The 18,252-nt window shown below is 35.5% G+C and overlaps 1 protein-coding gene across 1 annotated transcript in view; it reads left to right on the forward strand.

Moving 5' to 3' along the window:
* The window catches only part of LOC106878735 (protein zyg-11 homolog B), a 97,137-nt gene that overhangs the window by 48,185 nt on the left and 30,700 nt on the right, over positions 1-18,252 (forward strand). Inside the window, exons 5-8 of the mRNA XM_052969554.1 lie at positions 6,624-6,800; positions 10,752-10,805; positions 12,168-12,278; positions 16,478-16,619. Coding sequence (XP_052825514.1) covers positions 6,624-6,800; positions 10,752-10,805; positions 12,168-12,278; positions 16,478-16,619 — 484 coding nt within the window. The remainder of the gene's footprint in view (positions 1-6,623; positions 6,801-10,751; positions 10,806-12,167; positions 12,279-16,477; positions 16,620-18,252) is intronic.

Raw genomic sequence — 18,252 nt, forward strand, 5'->3', positions numbered from 1 at the left:
TATAAATAATATGTTTATATATGTATGATATATAGTGTTGTATTACATTTGAATACTGTCCTGATGTCATATGGGCCACATCTTTTGTATCTTTACGGAGAAGCCTTTCATATAGTGTTGACAGACTATGGTCAGTTTATCGGTTTCATGCCCTCTTTTCTTCATAATTGGAGTGGTGCATACACAATACAATACTTCGCAAATATCTCCTTTGAGTAAAACCACCAATAGAGTAGAATATGACCAAAAACTGTGTGTACTCCATCCCATGCAGCTGTGGTAGGTTATACAAAGGCGAAACATGCAGCCTCCTCAAAATAATAGTCGAGGAACATCACAAACCTGTGACACAGGGAGATATTGATAAATTGGGTATAGCTGATCGTGTATGGAAAAATTGAGACCACATCTTTAAGATGAAGTTGAAATAATAGACAGAGAACACCACCGGAAAATATGAAAATTTTTTTTTAAAAAGCAGCAAATATGCTAGGATACAACAACCTCCTAAGCAAACTGAGTGCTGATATGAACAGCATATGGGAAGTGGTATTAAGGAAGGATAGGAGAATATTAGATTAATAAGCCCTGAAATTCACTCCATAATTGCCCATGGCTTAGTGTTTAAGAGCGCGGGCTACTAACACTCAGTTTCCGAGTTCGATTCCAGGCAGTGATCTGAATAATAATAATAATAATAATAATAATAATAATAATAATAATAATAATAATAGCAATAATAATAATAATAATAATTAATAACAATAATAATAATAATAACATCATCGAAAAATACCTTAGGAATGAGAACCCAGGTTCGAAATTTCCCCAAAGGCTGGTGGGTATATCAGCCGAAAGTGTAAATAATGTACATAATTCTTCATCTCTTAAATATAGAACTGTAGAAAAGGTGTAAATAGAAACTTCATAAGATGTACCCAGTGTAAGCTATGGACACATAAGAGGTACAGCAACATCAAAGGAAGATTAACCGGGAAGATAACTTTTGTGTGCGGCAGATGCACAGGGGCAATAAACACCACAGATGCTCAGAAAACAGATTCTATTACATGCCACAGGGAGAAACTAGAAGTAATTGATAGCTTCCGCTACCAAGTCTGTAGTGCGGGTGGATACTCAGAGAGTGTTACCACTAGAATAGCCTGGACAAAGTTCACAAAGCTTCTACCCCTACTGGTGACAATGGGCCTCTCGCTCAGAACGAAAGGTAGATTGTATGATGCATGTATGCTTACTGCCATGCTTCACGGCAGTGAAACATGAGCTGTGACTGCTGAAGACATGCGTAGGCCCGAAAAAAATGAAGCTAGCATGATCTTCTGGATGTGTAATGTCAGTGTGCGCACACGACAAAGTGTAAGTACCCTGAGAGAAATGTTAGACATAAGAAGCATTAGATGTGGCATGCAAGAGAGGTGTTTGCATTGGTATGGTCATGTACTACAGATGGATGAGGAGAGCTATGTGAAGAATCCAGAGTAGAGGGAGACCCAAGAAGTCATGCAATGAAGTGGTGAAGCATGACCTTCGAACATTGGGCCTCCCAAAGGCAATGACGAGAGACTGAGACCTCTGGAGATATGCTGTGACTGAGAAGATCCGGCAAATAAAGTGAGTTCACAGATGTACCCAACACCAGTGTTGCATAACCAGCCCACTCAAAAGTACCTTGGATCGTAGGGCGACATGCTTTGCTCGAGGAGTCCTATTGAGTCAAGTACATCAAAATCAAAATCAAATGGAAATCGTAGTTGTCATCCCCATGCTGGTAGCATGTAAAAAGCACCATCTTAGCGTGGCCGATGCCAGTGCCGCCTTGACTGGCTTCCGTGCTGGTGGCATGTAAAAAGCACCAACCTATCTTGGTCGTTGCCAGCCTCCCCTGGCCCCATGCCAGTAGCACGTAAAAAGCACCCACTACACTCTCGAATTGGTTGGTGTTAGGAAGGGCATCCAGCTGTAGAAACACTGCCCGATCAGACTGGAGCCTGGTGCAGCCTCCTGGCTTCCCAGACCCCAGTTGAACCATCCAACCCGTGCCAGCACAGAAAAAGGGCATTAGACGATGATGATGATGATGATCACACACACACACACACCCACACACACACATCGGTGCAGGTATAGATATATGGTTATGGGTGTTGTCCCACTGAATGGTATCTTGGGCAAGTGTACTATATAGCCTCAGGCCAACCAAAGCCTTGTGAGTGGATTTCATAGACAGAATATGAAAGAGGCCTCTGTGTGTGTCTAATGTGTTTGTATGTCTCCCACTACTGCTTGGCAACCAGTGTTGATATATTTACTTCCCAGTAAACTGGGTGATTTAGCAAAAGAGACCAATTGCAAAAAGGAAGATTAACCAAGAATCTTACTGTTAAGAGAGTGAAGACATTAATAAAAACCACACAGAAACTTTCTGAAATTCAGGTACCTAGGCTTTCCTAGTAGAATATTAAATTTATTTCATCATTTTTCAAGCTTGTAATTTCCATATGGTGAGTTAGTATCTGTATGAGGTAAGGTTTAAATGAGAGCAGAATAACTGAAGGGAGATAATTCACTGAGCAGCAACTGGAATGTGATTCTTACAAGAGGCAAAAATTTTGTAAACCAACACAGAAAACACAAAGGAAAAACAAACAGCAGGAATGATACGAGTTGCAAAGTAAGATGGTTATCAGTGTTTAGGAGCTTGTGCATCCAAATTTATAAACAGTTAGGTGAGATCAATGGATATATTTCAACAAACACGATGGTATAGTGGGAATATATTCACTGATTGAAAGTTGATAGAGCTCATCATGTTCACACTTTACAAAGTATATTTGAGCAAGAATTAAAGTTAAACCACCAACCAGAATATAACCCATTAATTTGGTTGCGATACACATGGTTTTTGTATGGTTTTTATTAATAATCTATATAATTCTTTTTTGGAATCTCTCAAAGCATACACATTAAGCTATAAATATTGGGTTGAAAATCCCTTTTGGACAGGAAAAACTGAAGGCTTTGCAACCCAATATTTATATCTTTATGTGTGTGCTTCAAGATATTTCAAAGAAGCATCATTTAATGTTCTCTTGAAAGTTTGTAAAATTCTTATGACATCAATGATGCGTGTGTTATATATATATATTTTTTGTGTATGTATGTATGTATGTGTGTGCGTGTATATATATATATATATAGTTGGAATTTACAGAAAAACAAGAGAACAACAAACAGGTGTATTAGTTTAACACTCAGGCAGGTGAGAAAGTCTTTTACGTTTCGAGCCTATGCTCTTGAAAAGAAAGGAATACCGGAAAATAAACAGAGAATTAAAAAAAAGCTTTAGAGGCTAGCAGTCAATCATGGCAGCTGGCTGAACAGAGGTGGTTAAACAGGAAAACTAGAAGACTGGGAGATAATAAAATATTGCTGATCCTAAAATGTATATATGTATGTGTGTGTGTGTGTATATATATATATATATATATATATATAATATTTTAACAATGGAAAGGTTGATAATGACTTTGATGATTCTGTTCTGGTTTTCCAAGTTTCTAATATATTTTTTCAGGTCAACCTTTAGGTGGAGCACTGTGGTTTAAACTATGTGCGATTTAATAGTGTATTTTTTGTCATTAAAAAGCATTTTTAACTATCTATAAAACTGTTCCTTTATATACCACGAAACTACTCTATTTAGACACACCTAATTAAACTGCTATGCCCCACCAACAAGATGAATACAAAATGTATGCAAGTTTGAAAAACTAGAAAACTTAGCTGAAACTTCAGTCACTGTTAACCTTTTCTTTGGTACACACAAAAAAAAACATACAACATTCTACTTAAATAGATTAAGTGATCTTTCAGTTAATGTTTTTTATTTGCAAAATAAATCTGTGTTTATATATATGTCTGTCTGTCATTTAGTTTTATTTCAAGTCTAGCAAACACTCTCGTCCTTTGGATGGTTTAAGTTGCTTTGGTGGTATTTTTTTCACTAAATAATACAACTACCAAGAAGGTTTATGAGTAGCATGGTAATCTATGTTTTCGATTCACCTAGGAATGGAAAACTAAATTGAAGGTTGGCTATTGTGGAGGTCATTGCACTTTAATGATCATAGAACATATAAGTTTGCAAGCGATGCAAAGTAGAGCTACTGAAGTGTTTTGGGAGTAGATTACGGATAATGACTACAAAATATAGATGTTTTACATGAAAGTGAAATTTCTTGTCAGAAACAGCCACATAAGGAAATTGAAGGAAAACGTTGAAACTTCCCTTCTGTGAGTTTATTTTATTCAACAGTAAAGGGGCCTATTTTTTTGGAGAGAAGTATGGTTGGTATGTTAAATAATGGCAATATAATACCTTCTTGATAAAGTAGAGTTAAAAGAGTGTAATTGCTACATGCTTACAGTATATGATCACACTGAAATTGACTTCAGGTAACAAAAAATGAAGACATGAAGAGTTTGACTTCAGTTCACAAATATTGCTTTGAATCTTTAGCAGTTTGCAGTGAAAAGATATCACGTTCGAAATATCATAATGGATGGGTAAATAAGCATCCTTAAAGTGAAACAACGCATTGGTATGTAAACAAAGGTATCAACAAATAGAAGAAAGGGAAGGGAACATCACTTTTCAAGAAACTCAGAATAGGTAAAGGTAAGCTTACCAAAGTTCAATACAGTTTAAATATGGTGATTAAGATTGTTTGGTATTTGATATTCATTGTATACAGTGTTCCTAGTCAATTTAATTACTGTTGCAGGTGGACAGTCGAACTAAATAGACAAAATCCTTTCACTTTTATAATATTCTCTAATCAAGTAATAATACACAATTACAACATATAAATAAATAATAAATCAAAAGATGTGAAAACCACTAAAAAGTATTCTCTAATGCCAATATATGACCATTTAGATTAAAAAAGTATGGAAGACCGTACATAAAAAAACTATGTACATACAACGAATTAGAGAAAAATCTGTGTAAACCACTGGTTTTCCTGGTTTGTCCACTTATGCGGGAGCTCTGGGGAAAATGCTATAGAACATGACCATCCTTGGCATATAAGTAATGTGTGTGTAAAGTTTGGTGAAAATCGGTTGAGAATTGTGAAAATGTATGTGTTAGTCAATATACACACACATGCTGTGATTTATATATACTAGATTTTTTGCCAATAGAGAAAGTGCCAGTTTCTAACCTAGATCAAAGGCTCCTTCATTGGAATTTCAACATCAGCAACAGGGTATGTATGTTTGCATATCTAGACATGCTTATATATATTTAAATGATAAACTTCTGGAAAATTTTACAGATTTTTACAGTCCCAGTGATGGATTGGATCTGTAGTCTTCAAATTAGCTTTCTCCTTTCTGGTTTTGAGAAGCCTAATTTCTCAAGATTGGTATTTAGGCAGCGTGTTACATATTCCAGGGCCCCAATAATTACAGGTATAAACTTGAACTTGTAATCTGGATAGAGTAACTGCAGATTTATCAATAGTTCAGCGTAGGTATTCTCTTTTTCCCTGATTTTCAGCTTTATGTTAACATCCGCTGGGCAGCTAATTTCCACAACTTTACACAGTTTCTCTTCTCTTTTCCAAATCATTATCAGATTTATTGTGCTTACATTTTACTGAGGTTTTCACTGGGACATTCTACCATACTGTGGATTCTTACATCTTTGTCCTTGGGTTACCTTTCCGATTGATATCATTATAGAGTGTCCTAGTTACATCATGTCTCATTGGTAGATAATACCGTGATGACATTTTCAGACAACTGCTTTTGATGTGGGTGATATCTTTGGTGTTAACTCCACAAAGTCTACATCAGTTGTCACATTTTACTGCTTTTTCTGCATCTCTGTCCCTTTTGTGCATCAGGTATATGGTTGATATTTCCTGTTCCTGGATTGCAAATGCATACCCCTTCAAAGTGAGAAGTAGTACTCCGGTTATTGGTCCATGATAGACTGCTCTGATGATCAATGTTATCATGGAGCTTTCTACTGACATATCCATGCATAATCTTCTGCTCATATATGGTCATCCTTTCATCTGATGATATGTTGCAGTAGAGTGTGTGTGTATGTGTCAGTCATCATCATCATTGTATGTATGTATGCATATCATAATGTTCAATTTCATTTATCAGCAGGCTACCATTATTTGGAAAGGGTCTTTTTATTGGTGTATAAAGTAGTCGCTTTCACAACTGAATGCTTACTTTTACTGCTAAGCACTTATTTTCAGCTCAGTGAACTTATGATGTTACAAAAACCTCATTCTCTGTGCTTTTTCTTCAACATTTTCTTTACAATGTTAAGAATAGATGTAAGGTAACAGGTTAGCAGAATCGTAAGCATGCCAGGTAAAATGCTTAGTGCATTTTTATGTTCTGTGTTCAAATTCCACCAAAGTCAGTTTTGTTTTTCATCCTTTCGGAGTCTATGAAATAGGTACCAGTTAAGCACTAGGGTTTATGTAATCAAGTTACTGGCTCCCCCAAACTTGCTGGCCTTATACCTAAAATGTTAAATCATCATTATGAATTGATGCTTTTATTTTTTCCAGCATGTGTTGCCTGGCATGAAATGTCATCCAAAGCAGTTGGGGGTTCAAATGGCTGCAACAGCTTGTTTGTACAATCTCACTAAAGGTGAAGTCAGCCAAAAGATACACCCTACATGTTTGCGCAAAGTAGTGGAACTGACTCTCTTGTCTATGGAAAATTTCCCCAAACACCAGCAGGTACTTATGATGTAACTTTAATTGTTCTATGTTTTATTAAATGCATTTTCACCATCATCATTATTATTAACCTTGCAATGCTATCACCACCATCACTACCATCACAATGTTAACTCCACATGCAAACTTTTGCTCACAGTCTGCATTCACTTAGGTATTGAACTGTTCTCTTCTGTCTCTTCTACCACTACTACAATGGCATATGGACCTCTAAACCTGCTGATTATATTCCACTTCCATCTAAACTTTTGGTCCTTTTTTTTCCATCACTTACACTTTTTGTGTTTTACTCATTAGAACCAGCAATGTAAGTACTGTAAAAATCCATGTAATTTATGCACTTTTTTCGCAAAAATAAAAATAAACTTCAGTGGGTGCATAAATTACATGAGTAGATTGTTTCCAGAATTAAAAAGAAAATTTTTTTGTTAAAAAAAGACATACAAAATGTAAACATTTGTACTGGAAGTTGAATCATTTCATATCAGAATAGGTTTTTACAGAAAAATAATGGCTTAAATATAATGAATGTTGACTTTTATTTATGATGGATGGTATAATGCTTACTTTTTCGGTATAAATTTACTAAAACCATTAAATGGTTAACTAGTTTTTGAAGTTTGACGTTCATGTTGGTAAACATGTTCCAGGGCATATTTTACATTGCTTGGAGTTTCTACCTATCGCAATGGAGCGCCATTAGCATACGTAGTGATATGGATATTCCTGACTGAAAAAAATGTAATGATATGGATAATCTTGATAGTATGTTTTTATTTTTGTCTGTTTATTACTAGACACAGTTTTAAGTTTGTTGTACTGTTTATACCAATTTCAAACATTGGCTTCATTAACATTAAAATGCCTTCCGGCAGCACTATTGCTATGTTCATATGCATATTCATATGAAAGGGATTAAAATTTCGATATTCCATATCAAAGGTTCCAACACGAATAGTCGAAAAAGAATTCTGTTTACATAATCAGTTTGATTGGTCACCTTCCTCTGTTGTGTACAGTGTCATCCAAGGTGATATTTATTGGTAATTAAACTTAATTTGCAACACCTGTGTGTATTTATCAGCTTTGATTTTGTTGTTAATTCTTATCAACAACTTTTCCTGTGATCGTGATTTGAGAAGACATACAGCAGTGTGTTAAAGATTGGACATAATCTCTTGTGGACAAGAAATGTAACATACAGTTTATTATAAACAACACAAACACTTCGTAATTTAATAGCTTTCAATGTGATACCTGTTAAACAGAAATAATTTTTATTTAATGAAAATTTTATAAAATCTAATCATAAGTAAGTGAAATTATGCTAAATACAACTAAATTATAAACCTTTTTCCCCTGACTATATCAGCAATTCTGAAAACTTTTGGGTGGGAATTTTACATGAGTAGAAGCTTTTTTTTAACAAATTTTATCCTGAAAATCACCTGCATAAATTACATGGGTTTTTACAGAACTCTGCTTTTTGCTTATCACACCTTGACACCCTCTAGACATTAGATTCACTTTTCGTTATTTTGACTCTGTCTTTTCCAAACCCTTCTTTTCATCTTATACATTCTTCTGGTATACCATGTCTATTTTACGAACTACTTAGCTTCAACACTTCAAACTGAACATTTATAGCCCTAATCTCACACTAATTAGCTCTAACAACCTAAGAAGGTTTTAACCTCTGTGTCTTTCCAGTCTAACGATTACAAGGTCTATGTTTATATACAACTAACATATAACATTGTCTACACCCAATGGGCATAATTTCTGAAATGATCATATCCATCCACCTAGCAGCACTCATCAGAATATCATTCTTCATAATGAAGGTTGTAATAAAATTCATATAATGAGATAAATGTGCTTTGAGAAGAGCTGAATTCTGATATTTTGGGCCAAGTCATCTTTCTTTACCGCCTTTCAATTCATTCACTCTCCAAAGTGGAGTCCTGTTCAAAACATAGACTCCTTCATGGAACACAAATTTACTTCATGTTACAAATTGTATTAACACAGACCTAGTTTTCTTTTTTGTTGATTAAGGAAAATCTGACACTGACTTAGAAACAATGCTTCAACGCTTCTATCAACTTGTCAGTGCTTTTTCAATCCCCCAAAATTACTTATTGCTTTGTCTTTCTGATACCAACTTGCCAAAGACCATCCTTGTTCTATGATACAAACTTTTGTTGTAAAGTGATCTAAAATAACACCTTCCATCGAAATTTCACATTAACTTATGTTTTGGTCGCCAGCTTGATAATTATAATTATTTCACTAAATTCTTCACTATTTTCAAAATAAATTGATACAAAGGTAGTGTATTTCAGTGGAAGTATGGTAACAAAAGGATTAGAACAACATATTAGAAACACTGCATGTGCACTTGCACAAACATATGTTGTTGATCATGCAGCAGCAGAAAAATAACAATAGCTACAGCTTTAGACTACAAGCATATAAATTTTGAGTTTAAATTCACTTGAGGTGGTCTTTTTTTTTTTTTTTTCATTTTCTTATTATATACTTTGGACAGTGTAATTTATTATATTGGCACACTCCTTTGGACGGTTTAAGTTGAATTAGCCCGCAGTTAGAAGTCGTTTCAAGTTGATAAACATAAAATGTATAATTACCACTTTATTAGCACTTTATTATATGGTATTAAGCAACCTAGGTAATGAATAAAGTTTTTTTAACACAAATTTAGCAGTTAGTAATAAATGAAAGTCCATGAAATGAGATTGTGATTGTAGTAGGCATTTGGGATCCTATACCTTACCTGAAAGTCATGTATGATTGAAGCTTTTAAACAAAAGCAAACATTTATAGCAAGCACACAAATAGGTATGTATGAAAATAAATGTCAGAGCAAGCTTATGAGCAAGCAGCATGTGTTAAGTAAGAAGGGTCATTGAAGATAGTGTACTGTTAACAGCAATCACAGAGATGAAGCAAAATATCAATGAAATGCTTGCAGGAAGTCTGATTGCTAACAGCTACAGTTTGGCATAGATGTGAAGATTGCAGTAGAGGAGCAACTACTGTAGACGACATTTTTGCTTTTTCCTTCAGGATGAATAAGTTGTCTGGATGGCCAACTCTGGAACAACCAATATAGAACCATCCATGTGAAAAGCATGACATTCGCAGTTCCAATCTGACAACTTTCAGTGGCTGACCTTGTGCTTTGTTAATTGTCATGGTGAAGCTGAGTTTGAGAGGGAACTGAAGTCTCCGCATATGGTAGGGGCAGTCTGTTGGGGTTAGCAAAATTTTCGGAATAAAAACAGTATCATTTTTGCTGTGTCCTGTGATAATTTGGGCTTCAATGATGTGGTCCATCATTTGTTTGACCACAAGGTGATTTACATTGCATAATTAAAAGTTGATTTAAATTGCATGGCTAACTCAAGGAAGTGCTAATGTGTAAATATCAGCGGTTTGCAGTGAATGGGCATTGTAAAGACTGTAGTAAAAGACGAAGTGAAAGTAGCATAACTACATCATCAAGAGTAATGTCCCTTGAAGCAACGATTGTTGGTATTTGTTAGTTACCTAGGAGCAGCATTACTCATTATGTGGAAAATTTGAGTCTATGACCATCTCTGAAATATAAGTGGTGTATGTTCCCAGCATGAACGAAATCAGATGCTGAATATTGATTTAAAGGGGATCAAGGAAAAGGCCTGTATATATACACACACACATGCACACATATTTTCTGTTTTATTATATGTATATAAACATAGATTTGTAATTCTCTGTCATCAATTCACCTCTGCTTCTTTCATTTCTTTGGTCGTCTTCCATATCTTCTCTTACTCAATTCCTTTATTTTATAGATGGCAGTACTATTCTTCAGTAAATAATTATTTGTTTGCTATTTACTGGGTTTTTTTCATGTAACTTAAGGTCTTTGTTTATCTTTTGAAGTTACAAAAGAATGCTTTGCTGACTCTTTGTAGCGATCGAATACTGCAAGATGTGGTAAGTTAAATGGTTTTATTTTACTTTCATATGTACACACATCCTCATATTCATGTTATTTACTCTTTTTACACATGAAAAAATACTTTAAAAAGTTTTTACATGTTTTCTTCTGCATTATGACAGTTTGGATGTTTGAATTCTACACACTTGGATAATTTGTACTCTTCTCACTAATATGAGTTGGACAAGATGTTTGTACTCTATTCACCTGTACAGATTGAATGTTTGTACTCTACTCACTCTGCTCATTGCATCATAGAAATTTAACTATTGATATACTAATACTGTATAGTTTATGAGAAATGAAACCTGAGCCTTTTGATTCCTTCAAGTTTAAGAACATATTTGGAGACAAATGTCTCAGCTTTTAGCTTCCTAGATCAAATATGATCTTTCAAAAATAATCTCTCAGGGCCCAAACTTCAACTTTAATCCAACAGATTGCTGTATAAAAAGTGTGAGGTGCTTCTCTCCTTTTGAATGATCTGCTACTTAATTTATCAGTTGTAGATGAGTAAAAAGGAGGCCAAACTAACTTATGGGTGAGTTAAAATATTGGAATTGTAGGCCTTAAACTTTTTACAGGCAAGTTTATATTCCAATATTCCTATTTTGGTGTCAGTTCAATTGCATTTCAATGATCTTTATAGAAAGAAACTATTAATAATGCATTGACTTTCTTTAAGGCAAATTTTTATAGGCGAGAAGGGTTCAATAAACTGAGTCTGTCTTAGTATTAATGAGACATATTTTATTAACTATTAATCCTTTAGTGTTCGCATTATTTTGTCAAAAGTGATGCCTATTTATCCACAGTTTTGAATGAATCATGCATTATCTTGTAGTTTTGGGATTTTGATGAGGTAACTTAATTTTTAGAAAGATATTCTTTTCTACTCTAGGCACAAAGCCTGAAATTTTTAGGGAGGGTGCCAGCTGATTAGATCAACCCCAGTATGCAGCTGGTACTTAATTTATCGACCCCCCCAAAAGGATGAAAGGCAGTTTCGATCTCAGTGGAATTTGAACTCAGAATGTAACGGCAGATGAAATACCACTAAGCATTTCACCTGGCATGCTAACGTTTCTGCCAGCTCGTCACCTTGGAATGATATTGTAGGGCTGCTGTAAGAAGCTGGTGGATCTCGCTAGTTTAAATGCTAAAGGGTTAAAGGAAAAGTTGAGTTCCCCAACAGGGCTTGGAACATGAAAAAAATGATTAAGTTGTATGCTGAAGGGTACTTTCCCACCAGTTCACTACCTTCTTCTGTTAAAAGCAACATATATTATATATATTCTCTTTTTAATCTGATAATGTTCATCAAATATATTTATTTTTTAAAAACCTCTTATCAACAGAGCTTTGATCGGTTCCGCTGTGCAGAACTAGTTATGGATTGTTTGTGTTCTTTTGATGATTCTTCTATGAACAGAATGTCCGTAGCTATTTGTTCCATCTTAGCTGCTAAGGTAAATATTTATAAATTTTATCTTTTCAGTGAATTTTTCTGACATGTTTGTGAATTTTAGCTTTTGCAATAACTTATTGCAGATGGGTTTTTTTTTTTCATCTTTTTTGTTTGCAACTTTTCATGTATTTTAATTATCAAATAGATTTTCAACTATGAAATAGGTATGAAACCTATTTTTATAGGTTTATCCAGCACAAATGGGTATTGGTTGTAGTGTGAATATTTCTCCATCTTTTTCTGCTGGTCTTTTAAATGGTTCCTACTACTTAGTGGTAGTTGATAGTTTCTCAAAATGGTCTGAAATTTGCAAGTGTAAAAAACCAACCTCCTCAACTGTGATAAAATTTTTACACAAATTGTTTGCAAGATTTGGCATCCCTGATGAGATAATGTCTGACAATGGAACGCAATTTGTGTCTTGCAAATTTTAAAAATTTTGTAAGCATATAACTATGGCACCATACCATCCCATCCCAGATCTAATGGACAGACAGAACTGTTTGTCGATACTTTCAAAAGAGCCCTTAGAAAATCAAATAAGGAAGTCATGGAGAAGGTAGCTCTACAACAATTTTTAAGAGTGTACCATGTGACACCAAATCTGAATACACCAGCAGGTGGCGAGCTGGCAGAAACGTTAGCACGCCGGGCGAAATGCTTAGCGGTATTTCGTCTGCCGCTACGTTCAGAGTTCAAATTCCGCCGAGGTCCACTTTGCTTTTCATCCTTTCGGGGTCGATTAAATAAGTACCAGTTACGCACTGGGGTCGATATAATCGACTTAATCCCTTTGTCTGTCCTTGTTTGTCCCCTCTGTGTGTAGCCCCTTGTGGGTAGTAAAGAAATAACACCAGCAGGTGGCTCACCAGCAGAGCTGATGTTTGCAAGAAAAGTAAAATCAGTCTTTGATAAATTGCTACCTGGCAAGAAAAGAAAAAGTGTCAGGGGAGACAGCAAGATTCTTTAAAGTTAGTGTAAAGGTGTATATGAGGACATACAAGAATGGAAACCAGAGTTGGGAAAATGGTGTAATTACCAAATGCATAAGTAAAATGATATATTGGGTAAAAAGTAGAAAAGGCATACAAATGAGACACAGGAACCAACTGAAAAAGAGATTCATGGAAAGCGAACTAAAGAAGTTGGAGGAACCAATTGAATGGCTGTACGATATTTCCCAAGTACTACTGCCACTGCAGGTGATCGAACCCAGGCATACAAGTGAGAGGAAAAGAAAACATACAGAGTTCCTGAAAATAGATGTTAAGTGCAAAAAATATTAAATTGTATAGAAAAAATAACTCAAGAAAGAGAGGTGGGGTGAATAAAAAAAAAATTATTGCTTAATAAAATGACACTTCCTAAGAAAAACTTAAAAGGGGAGATGTTATAGGGAATTAGTAATAATAGTACACCCCTCCCATGTGACGACTGGAATAACCTAGTTACTATAAGTAAAGAGAAGTATGTGAAGTACCACAGTATGTAGTAGGCGGTCAGAGATAGTTGTGACTTTACTCTTTTTACTAAGTATACTGTATACCGAAGTGGGTGTTATAAAAGTCCAACATTGTAAGGATTATAACATTCTGTCTAACTTTGCTGTTCTTATCCATTGAACTTGTACTTTGTGAATCCATAGTGATCCAGAATATTTCTTCTCTTTCCTTATCATTCTTATTTCTCATTTCATTATTATAATTACACTAAAGGTCCAGACTTGAAGGGATATCAAGTAGTTATATGTGAGAACTTAAAATATTGGATACCTAATAAATAATATCATCATCATTTTAATGTCCACTTTTTCCTGCTTGCATGGGTCAAACATATTATTGAGGCAGATTTTCTATAGCCAAATGCCTTTCCTGTTGCCAATTCTCACCTGTTTCCAAGCAAAGTAATATTTCTCCACAGCCAGACATGTTTTCACAGAATGTCAGAAATGTATGACACTGCTTGCATGACAGTGACACTTGGAACTAACATGTGATATCAAGACAAGGAGACACAAACATACACGCTCTCATACATGCATATATTTATTTGTACACACACACACACACACATACACACACACACACACACACACACACACACACACACACACACACACACACACACTATATACATTGGACCTCTGTCAGTTTCTGTATACCAAATCTATTTACAAATGTTTGGTTGGCCCACGGTTATAGTAAAAGACACTTATCCAAGGTGTTACACATTGGATTTGAATCCGAAACCATGTGGTTGGAAAGCAAACTTCTTAACTACATGGCCACACCTGTATATCATACTTACTGTATATAAAGATCATGTACATCGATACATAGACATTATCTGTAGAGAGCTTATGCATGTTTTTATCTGTCTGTGTAGATAGCCGTTTGTGTCTACATGAGAGGTAATGAGGTTGCCTAGGTCTAATGGGAAGGCCTTAGAAGAGAATGGCTAATGTGTGGTGGGAACTTTTGAGATATAAAGTAAGTGGTAATGTTAAGAATCAGTACTTACTGGTATTTTATTTAGTGCCCTTAAAGGGATGGAAGGTAAGGATGACTTTAGTAGGATTTGAACTCAGAGCACTGAAAGTTGAAATAAATACTGTGTTCTGTCTGCTGTTTTAACTACTTTTCCTAGCAACATAGGTGTAGGCATGACTGTGTGGTTAAGAAGCTTGCTTCCCAATCCTATGGTCTTAGGTTCAGTCCCAGTGTGTGGCACCTTGAGTAAGTGTCTTTTTCTATAGCCACAGGTTGACCAAAAACATACACTCACAGATTTGGAAGCTGAAAGAATGCTATAGTGTGTGTATCCTTGTCTAGACATCACAAGATAGTTGTGAATGGGTGTCATCATCATACAAGAGAGGTTGATTCCAGTTTTCCATGACAAACATATCTAGTTATGGGAAAATATTACCTAACTTGGAAATAGGTGAAGATTGGTAACAGGGAAGCATCTAGCCATAGAAAATCTGCTTCAACAAATTCCATCTGACCCATGCAAACATGGAAAAGTGGATGGTTACAGAGTGTACTGGGTGCTTCTTTCATGACAGCAGACTTAGTGAGGTCACTAAATAACTTGCAAGACAAAATACTTTGATGGAGTGGGGGTGTAATATTGAGGGAAGCGGCTTTGTACCAGGTCTTGAGAGGTTAAAGTATGTAGAGGAGATACATGGCTACTCCAGTAGAAAAGGGAGAAAGAATAGTGGAGATGAGGCACAAGAAGGTTGACAGAAAGAGAATAGGGACACAGAATGAAGGATCACGGGGTGGGTAGGTAGGTTCATGAGTGTGATAGGACATGCTGTGGAGATGAGAATAGAAGTGAAGCATGGTCAATGATGAATCTTAGTTTGGGAGAACAAAAAAGAAAAATAGGGTAGTTCGAGAAGGAGGAGGTGATACATGGCAATATATAAAAGATGGGGAGAGCAACAGTATAATAAAATTGTTGATAGATCATCATGTAAATGTATTTATATGAATATGGTCATATTAATATATTAGTAGTCAAGTAGAATATCTAGGCCCGATCTTTTGACATCTTAGAAAAACAATTAAATTAACTAATTTCATTATAGTAGCATCTCATAGAATTTGCTTTCCCCTCTTTTAACATATCAAAAGATAGTTGTCGACAACTATTGTATTTGTAAGCAATGTTGTAAATATCACAGCTAATCACAGGCCATTAAAATCCTTGTAATTTAACTACTGGATCTATTTCACAGTCAGATTTATTAAAAACATAGATATATATGATTCTGAGTACATATTTGTTCACAGCTCTTGTTTTGTTGGAACCGTAGAAAATGTATGTTGATATGTTTATCTACTTCTGTATGTATGTGTATAGTTGTATGTATATATCTGTTTATATATGTCTATGTGTGTATATTTCTGTATATGTGTATATATGTGTTAAAAGCCTATTTGTGTGTTAATGTTTATATTTGTTAATATATGTTTATATTTCAGTATATGTTTAAGTGTGGATATATCTAAATATGTATATGTGTTGTATGTTTATATGTGTGTATATATTCATATATGTTCATGTGTATGAATGTCTGTATGTGTTAATGCAGAACACATATGTAAAATATGCACAAAATCACACTCTCCTAAATATTGGAATTGTGTGCCCTTGCAATACATCAGAAAATGTATGTTTTGCTGACAGATCTCAACAGAAGAGACTTCAAGACTTGGAGGAACCCATCACTATATGCAGAAGATGCTGGAATTGGTGCATCAGAAAATGGAACATATGGCTATTGATATCACCTTGAAATTTACATTAAGTGCTCTTTGGAATCTTACTGGTGAGATTTTTGTAAATATTTTTCTGTCCCAATATTTGCATTGTCTCTGTCTTCTTCAAAGGAGAATCATTTGTAGGTTTCTTTTGTCCAAATGATTTATGCTTTGGGGAAGGCATAAATCTTATGACAGTCTGCATGCCTTGCCTCAAAAGTTTTAGGCATCATTAATATATTTACATAAGAAATTATTTTGTTTCAAATGAATTTTTCAAATTAGCTTTAGATTGTATGATTTTGCATATTGACATATTTAAATAAAGAACTTTGTAACAGGTTTGCATTTATGTACATCATCATCATTTAATGCCTGTTTTCCATGCTAGTATGGGTTAGACAGTTTGACCAGAGCTGGTAAGCTGGAGAGCTGCACCAGGCTCCAGTTGTCTGTTTTGGCTTGGTTTCTATATCTGAATGCCCTTCCTAATGCTAGCCACTTTACTGAGTGTACTGGGTGCCTTTTATGTGTCACCAGCATGGGTACCCTTTTATGTGCTACTGGCATGGGTCCTTTTTACACATCACTGGCACAGGTAGCTTTTTTCATGTCACTGGCATGGGTGCCTTTTATACATCACCGATATGGGTGCCTCTTACATGTCTCCAGGATGGGTACCTCTTATGTATCACCAGCACTGGTCACAACCATAATTACGTAAGGGATTTTTTTTTGTTATATCTATTAAAGTTACATGACTTTTTTCCATAAGTCTATTATTAAAGTTAAATAATTATAAAAACCCGATCAGTATTTAGTTTGGTGATCAGTAATTCAGTTGGGGTGTCACTTAGGAAACATAGGTTCTGTAAACATCATCATTGTTTGAATATTCACTTTTTCATGCTTGCATGAATCAGATGGATTTTGTTGAAGCAAATTTTCTATAAATGGCTGCTTCTGTTGCCATTTCTCAATTGTTTCCAAGCAAGGTAATATTTCCCTGTGGCCAGACATGTTTTCATGGAGGAGTGGAAACAAACAGCACACTTATATGGTGACACAACTATTGCATAATGTCAAGATTAGGTGACATGCACACACACACACACACACACACACACACACACACACACACACATGCACATAGTGGTCTTCTTTCAATTTCTGTCTACCATATCTACTCACAAGGCCTTAGATTATAGTAGAAGATACTTGTTCTGTTCTCAACCCTTCTTTCCCGCATTAATCTATCACTCCATAGCATAAAACCACCTCTCTCTCTACTTTAGCCCTACTTAGTTGAAGGAAATCTTAGTCTTGCAGGATGCATGGTGACCTTACTAGTGCTGATGATATAAAAAAAACACCTGTACATACCATAAAGTGGTTGTAGGAAGGGCACTCAACCATAGAAACCACACCAAAGCAGACATTGGAGTACAATGCAGTACTAAGCACCTTTGAATCCTGTCAAACCCATGCCAGCATGGAACGTCGTCGTCGTCGTCGTCGTTTAACGTCCGCTTTCCATGCTAGCATGGATTGGACGATTTGACTGAGGACTGGTGAAACCGGATGGCAACACCAGGCTCCAATCCAATTTGGCAGAGTTTCTACAGCTGGATGCCCTTCCTAACGCCAACCACTCAGAGAGTGTAGTGGGTGCTTTTACGTGTCACCCGCACGAAAATGGCC

This window comes from Octopus bimaculoides, chromosome 7, assembly GCF_001194135.2.
Source record: "Octopus bimaculoides isolate UCB-OBI-ISO-001 chromosome 7, ASM119413v2, whole genome shotgun sequence".
In the NCBI taxonomy this organism is placed as follows: domain Eukaryota; kingdom Metazoa; phylum Mollusca; class Cephalopoda; order Octopoda; family Octopodidae; genus Octopus; species Octopus bimaculoides.